We start from the raw sequence: 7217 nt of genomic DNA, 5'->3' as shown, positions 1-7217 counted from the left end.
CCTGGATCATTGCATATATGCATAATTGCATATAATGAATTTGAAAACGCAATTGTTATACTGTACTTCGTATGTATATAAGTAAAGAGAAAATGTTTTTATTGTTTGATGAGTGATTAATGTACAATTTACGATAAATTATAGAACTACTAAAAAATTATTACGAGTAAGGGCATGTTCTCATTGACTGAACTCAGCTGAACTGAACTGAACTCAGCTAAACTGAACTGAAATGAACTGAACTGAAATGAATATTTTATAAGAGAAGGAAATTAGGAGCTGAACTGAGCTGAACTGAACTGAACTGAACTGAACTCAGCTGAACTGAACTGAACTGAATTTCAACGTAAGAGAACAGGCCCTAACTCAATTTAAAATGAACGTATTAACGTATTATAGATTGTTGTGTACTTGTGTGCTTAGACGATTTTTTCAACTGAGAAGAGATGTTGTGGATTCGAATTTTAATCAACACATACTATACTGAACAACTGGACCTAGCTGTCTAATCTTTGACATGGACAATAAGTAAATATATCCAACTTATAAGGTTGCCAAACTCTTCAACTAATATCCAAAACTAGAAAAGCCCAAACAGTGTATTAGCCTACTAAGTGTAAATGAGAAGCTTATTCAGCCTATAAAAATATGGCTTTTGGACAAAGTTGTTATTGAGTCCTGAAAAGTGAAAACACAAGCTTGCATAGGATACCAGGTGAGGTATAATTGAGTCAATTGACTGAATCAATTCAATTTATGGTCTTATTAGAGAGAAATGGAGCAATGTAGAATCCATCTTTAAGATGAATCCTACAAAACGGGGTTTTATTCGAAAAACATCTCCAATTTTGTCTAAAAAAAACTCCGAAATGTTTTTTGTCTATATGTCAAGAATATCAAAAAACGCGCCTCAAATTTGATTGGTTTTCCTGTGCATTGCCATGATGGGTTTATCTACCCTCGTTGGGAGTGAGATAAAAATTGGGGAGTGTTAATAAGGACCAATCCCCATTATTGGCAAAGTTAGCAACTTTAATGAAAAAGTTTAGACAGGAGTAAAGATTAGGATATAGGGCATAATGTCCTCATCTAATAATGATGAAAGCTAACCAATTACTTGAATTTACAGCTAAAAAGAAGGCTAAATTTTTGCAAAAGAAAAAAAAAATGCTTTATTAAGGATATAAGGGATACTTATTGTGTTACTATCAGCATTTAAAGAATATTGGGGGCTTGCAAGAAGCAACCCTCGCGCTTCTTTCTGTGTTCATCCAAAAGAACTCTCTCTGCTTCCTCTCCTAATCTATAAAATGGAGAGCAGATCAGAATCCTACTCTATAACATCCTCTCTCGCTCTCCCTCTCCCTCCCTCTCGCTATCTGCTTCTCTCTGTAACATCTCTCACACTCACTTTACACATCTCCAAAATCTACATACAGTGGTATTAGCTACATTGATCAATCTACTAAAAACACTTGATCAAAATCCTCCTGAGGTTGGAAGAATCTTATCGTCGTATAATCAAAAAGTGGCACTCCACAAGGCATTCTCTCCTTCTCCACACCGCCGGTGGACCTCTTTCATCCTCTCAACTGACCTGCAAACTCCGCTGCATGTCCAGTCGAATGATGCAACACAGACGTTTCCTGCCTGAGCCTTCCACTCACAATCTGGTATGAATAACGAAATTCAGTATTTGATAATCAGTTTAATGCTATTATATGTTTGAATTTACACAAGTATTGACAGTTTTCCCTTTTTGGTTATTTTTTAATACTAATGCATGCAGCTAACAATTCAGTAACTAAGACACAAGCTCAAAGCGTTATAGAATTTTATACTTTAAAAGCGTAAGTACATGGCTTTCATGGTGCAATCGCTAATGGTTTCATCTTTTTAGTTTTAGGGGAAGGGGGGAGGGGGGGGAGGGGGGTGGGCGGTTTTAAAGGCTTGTTTGGCTGTCAAAATCTTAAAAATTGACCACAAAGCGCTAAGATAGCAAGGTCAAGTTTCCCTACTCGTAGTAGATATACTTGAAGATAGTGGCCTAAAACAATTAGACAAAATGATGCACAAACACAGAATTGAAACACAGTTTACTTAGCACTTATGCTCTCTATTCCACCATTTTCCCATTTATCTTCTCATTTTAGGTCATATATCAATAAATACTACTTAAAATTCTGGGACAACTAAGAATCCTGCCCCAAAATAATGAAAGAAGAAATTACCGGGATGAGTGCCACAACATAATCTGCGATCATCAATATGCTCTACATCCAAGCCAATAAACCAAGCACCCAATGAGACATCCTCATTGGCATACTTGTGTAGCACATGCCTGAAATTTCAAATGCAACAGTATATAAGAGATGATTCATTATTCAAAATAGCTGAAGTTTGTTATCATTAGAGAAGATTGATTCAGCACTCACTGATTGATAGCTATATAATTTGCTAAATCTTTTGAAATGGCGTACAGTTGCCCTGTAGCATGACGGAAATATCTGTTTCCATCATCTCCGAACTTCCAATGCTCTGGCTCGTGGTACCTCACTCCCCTGCTCATAATTGGAAAAGCATCAGTAAATATAACGAGGATTGAAAAAGTAATTAACTGATAGTCTAAAAGTAAAATCAAACTTACTTTTGAGCGAGGACGGGACCAGATTTCATACATCCTAAGTAAACCCGAGGCTTTGAACGATGCCTAACTAAGGTTGTTCCTAAAGTTGCTGCAATTCATCACAGAAAGAAAAGCCCAAAATGTTAGACCAAGAGTATCATTTGAACTCCATAGAAGCTCTATTCACTTTGAACAGGAATACTTGAAAACTAATCTAAGATAAAGGTCTTTGATTTTTACCTATATTTACATGTACATCATCATCAACCTTAACATAGAAGTCAGCATCCCACATAGCTACTGCAGTGGCAAAATATATTTTTGTCTTCGCTGACAATTCTAGATACCCTTCAACATGTTCCTGTTCCGATATTATATGAACTCAGTCAGATTCTTAATAATGTGGAGCAATTACAAGATTGACATATTTTAATTAAGTTGAGATAAATATATATGTGAGAGTATCATGTCTACTTGAAATCATTCAACTTACCAGCCTTAAGAAGTCTCCGTGTTTTTGATCCTCAGCCTCAACAGCTTTATCTAGAATACCTCCTGCTGTAGCACTGGAAACAGTAACACGTAACAAATCATAAGGTAGGGAGTTCAGAACTACACTAATAAATTTTTTTTCAAATAATTAAAAGTTCAGATGAGAAATTGAGAAGAATAAAATAAGTTCAGATATAGGCCAAAAGGTACAGGTAAGGGCTACCCAAGTTCGATTCAAAACTAAAAATAAGTTCGGATTTGGGTCAATATGTTCAATATAAGTTTAGATATAAGGCTAACAAGTACAGATAAATTCAGTTAATAAAGATAAACCTGAGTTTTCTTTAAGCTTCAATAACTTTTATGTCACTGATTAAAGTCTTTGCAGGATGCTTTCAACATTCAAGTAGGCATATAATGGGGAGAAACACATGTTCTTTCTCCACTGACAGTTAGCATTCCTACACCTAACCTTCCAGAATCACCTTTGCAGTTGTTACTGATCAAGTTGTTCGACATTTATAAGTTAAAGGGATTCCAGAAGCCTTTCTGGCTGCTGTGTTTCTACAACAGTGTCTTGCCTTAATGCAAACATTAATAGTAGAACTGCCGCTCCACTTTATATCTGTTCTTTTCTATCTAATGAAGGTAAGGAGAAACTCCGGTCCCAGCCAATGCAAGGCCCAAATCAGGGAGTAAGGCCAAAGAAAGAGAGGTGGTCTAGAGTGCAAACAACAGGAATGTGAAGTTGGTTAGACTTACTCCACTTGGACAACATGGACTATTCTTCTAAATAAAGTAATATAGATCAGCATCTATCTGAAGCCCATCACTACGCCTTCAGATTGATAGAGAAAAATCGTAGCAACCATATTCAACAGATGAACTCCTTAAATATCTGAAAGAGGAAGGTTCGATTCTTGATGAAGGGTACATATTGCCTTATCTATTCTTTGGTTTAAGAGTTTGACCATATACTGAGCACTGTTTCACAATCACAATAGATCAATACAAGAAAATATAAACCATTGTGCTCCATATTCTGCTGTTCTCCATTTTACCCCAACTTCCAAATAGTTATTTAAGTGATTATATATAAAGATAACAGAATAGAAGTAATTGAATCCGAGATTTCAAATGAGCAGATTATACGGATTGCAGTGGGATTTCCGCTGGGAGTAAACATACTGCATTATGATTAATGCAAATGCCGTTTTCTATGGTCAGGGGCTTAATAACATGCAAAGATTTTCATGAAAAAAATGAAACATGACTGACATGAGTAAGGGTTACTAACTATTTACCTGTGACCTATGACAAATCGCATTATGATTCCCTTCTCTTCTTCCAACTTCTTTCTTTTTTCTCCTGAAAGGTAAAATTAGACAAAAATTAATTACTCAATGTTCTTCATGCTAAGCTCAAAAAAGAAAACTATAATCGATGACTTAACAAACCTTGGGGCATCCATGTTGCACGAACTGAATCTCTTCTCTTTCTACTGCTAAAAGCAGTGTTGATTCCAACTACCATTAGATATCTCTTTTTGCTAGAAGATTCAGATGAAGGAGCTCCATCCATTATCGATTCCTGTGTAGCCCTTGCAGCAGCTAATTCCATCTCTAGATTTGAAATTGTCTTATCTAGGGTTCTGCATTACATATACAGTAGAAATTCAAGCATTTGCTAACCATAGTCACTATTAAAAAGTAACCACAGAGAAAGATAGTTAGCTTACTGTACAGCATGATGCGTCTTTGAAACTTCACCGAGTATACTTCTAGGCCCATTTTTCCCATCCTTCTGTGAAAATAAAGAGGCTTGTACAGGTCAATAAAAAAGTAGCTAGAATACTGAAATCAGCTGATACGTTACTAGTACAATTGGTTGTACAGAATTTGAGGCACGGACAAAGTTGGAAGTTAATTATATTCTAATCTTTAATTAGATCCCTTCAAACAAATTTGATTAACCAGGTAACGAATTAATATCAATAAAAAACTGACCGTTTTCTGATCACAATCCTCTTTGATTAAATTCTGTCTTCCGTCTTCCATTGTAGCTCGTCGAAATAACCTATTTTCTTCAGGTTCTGTTGACATCCTGTAACAGAAAAGGAACCACTTGATTAATTCATGTAGTGTATTGAAACCATGAAGTTAAATATTGCTATAAGAAAACAAGTATAGCATAATGAATAGAGTTATAGAGGTATTGGAAGACAGAACATATGACTTATAAGGAGGCGAACTTGACAAAAATAATTAGGACAATAAGCACCAAATGTAGAACAAATAGCAGTAGAAGTGTAAACAAACATGAGTGATCCAAGTTCTTCAGAAAGCTATCCTCAGCTTTGCCAAAATAACACAACCAATGCAATAACCTCATTTGATCATGAAAACTCCATTATATACTTTCTAAGTAGGAGAAGAGGTGAGCAAACTATCTGACTAAAACACACCTAGCAACAAACATGAAATATGAATTGTAGTAATTGCTTAATTGCCTAAAGTGCTATTTGGCTATGTATTCTACTGATTGCTTGAAAAGTACAGTAAAGAACATTGATCCCAAGATCACTAAAGGGAATGTCGAAAACGACTCAATCTTCCAAACAACGAAAAATACAACCATTTTGGACAAAAGTATTGCTTTCTTCGCGATTTGGTTATTTGGACAAACTATTAAGTATTGCTTTCTTTGCGATTTGGTTGTTAATCATATCATTGATCTTATTATCTCAAAAAGATAAAAAAGTTAGACCATGATTTCATACAATAATACTATAGTCACAAGAACACGAAAGCACATCAAAACCATATTTTTTTCCTAATTACACCAAACATACAGAAAACATTTAATAAAAATATGTTACTTAATAGCAAAAAAAAGGAATCCAATTGCCTAAATTCCACGCTAACACCTTAACAACTTACACATTGACAATCTGATAAAATAAAATTTACCTACTCCACCCCAACAACATAACACCACAAATTTCATCATCCAAGAACACCAATTTCAGCTAATTTGAGATAATATGAACAATAAGACAATTACTAAAATAATCTATTTATAGTAAGTGAGTAAAGTGACAGTGGAAATAATAATTAGGGGTCAAACAATCAACCATTTCACCCAATTATGAGAATTTAAGCTCTAGTAATGCAATTAAGATGTAAATGACAAAAATTCTTCCATAATTTTACAATTTAATCACATATTCCCAGAAAAACCCACTTCAAAAAATTCATCAATTTGGTAAATTTCTAGGAAATTCAGTGATTAACAAAACACCCAAAACTCAATAATTGACCAATAATTATAAAAAATTACCTGCTGGTAAATAGCATCCCAGCGCAAAAACAACCAATACAAAGTAGAAGTGTTAATTTCCGAGAAATCAAGCTTTTTGGAGCTGAATCAAAACCTCTGCTTTTCAAAGACATTTTCTTTTCCAATTTAATTTCTTCCAGTTTCATTTTTTTCCTCCCAATTAAAAAAAACAAGCCCAGAATTCAAAATTGGCTAAAATTGAGCAATACCCATCAAAATTCAAGACTGAAAAACTTCAAAACCCACCAAAAACAACAAAATGCTTCAATCCCAAAATCCAATCTTGGAAATATATACAGTATTTTTAATAAGAAGAGCAAAAGATTGAATCTTTAGTGAAAATGTCGGTGTTCTTGGGCAGAGAAGAGGGGGAAGAGAAGAGGAGAGAGAATAATAAATAAAGAGAAATGGGGACAAATGCTTGTTCTTGGTTCATATGCGTTGGGGCAGTCGCTTTCTACTGGAAGCTCAGGAAGAACCGTCTTTAGGAGAGACGACCCACCAAACCTTTTTAAACTGTTTTTCTTCTTCTCTATTTTTTAAATCCTTAAATAAAAACAAGTACTAGTACTACAAATTTAAATTATTGAGAAAATGGAAAACAAAATTCTTTTACTAGTATTTCCATGGGTCTGACGTGTATCAAGTATACAATAAGCTTATAGAAAATAAAAGTAACTAAACAATACAATATACCGTATTATTATAGGACAAAGAAAGTATGAGTAGGAGTCAATATAATGCATTGTAATATTTGTAA

The 7217-nt window shown here is 34.5% G+C and overlaps 1 protein-coding gene across 1 annotated transcript; it reads right to left on the bottom strand.

Moving 5' to 3' along the window:
• Positions 1-1068: 1068 nt before the first annotated feature.
• On the bottom strand, positions 1069-6965 carry LOC145603566 (putative beta-1,3-galactosyltransferase 2). The gene is made up of 11 exons (XM_081659492.1): positions 6458-6965; positions 5125-5221; positions 4857-4921; positions 4576-4769; positions 4423-4486; positions 3120-3192; positions 2867-2987; positions 2648-2735; positions 2436-2561; positions 2232-2341; positions 1069-1670 (listed from the first exon to the last, which is right to left on the bottom strand). Exons 1-11 carry the CDS (start codon positions 6601-6603, stop codon positions 1522-1524), a joined length of 1233 nt encoding a protein of 410 aa, XP_081515618.1. The 5' UTR covers positions 6604-6965; the 3' UTR covers positions 1069-1521.
• Positions 6966-7217: the final 252 nt, after the last annotated feature.

The sequence above is a fragment of the Chenopodium album genome, chromosome 22, assembly GCF_948465745.1.
Source record: "Chenopodium album chromosome 22, dcCheAlbu1.1, whole genome shotgun sequence".
Lineage (NCBI taxonomy): Eukaryota > Viridiplantae > Streptophyta > Magnoliopsida > Caryophyllales > Amaranthaceae > Chenopodium > Chenopodium album.
This window is presented reverse-complemented; position numbering and strand designations above follow the sequence as displayed.

What these genes read in the sequence shown, in the direction of transcription:
- LOC145603566 (XM_081659492.1), bottom strand. Translation starts at nt 6,603, where the DNA reads ATGAAACTGGAAGAAATTAAATTGGAAAAGAAAATGTCTTTGAAAAGC. An exon ending in GGTCCCGTCCTCGCTCAAAA is followed by an intron (nt 2,562 to 2,647) that starts GTAAGTTTGATT and finishes AATTATGAGCAG; the next exon opens with GGGAGTGAGGTACCACGAGC. An exon ending in ATGTTGTGGCACTCATCCCG is followed by an intron (nt 1,671 to 2,231) that starts GTAATTTCTTCT and finishes TATTCATACCAG; the next exon opens with ATTGTGAGTGGAAGGCTCAG.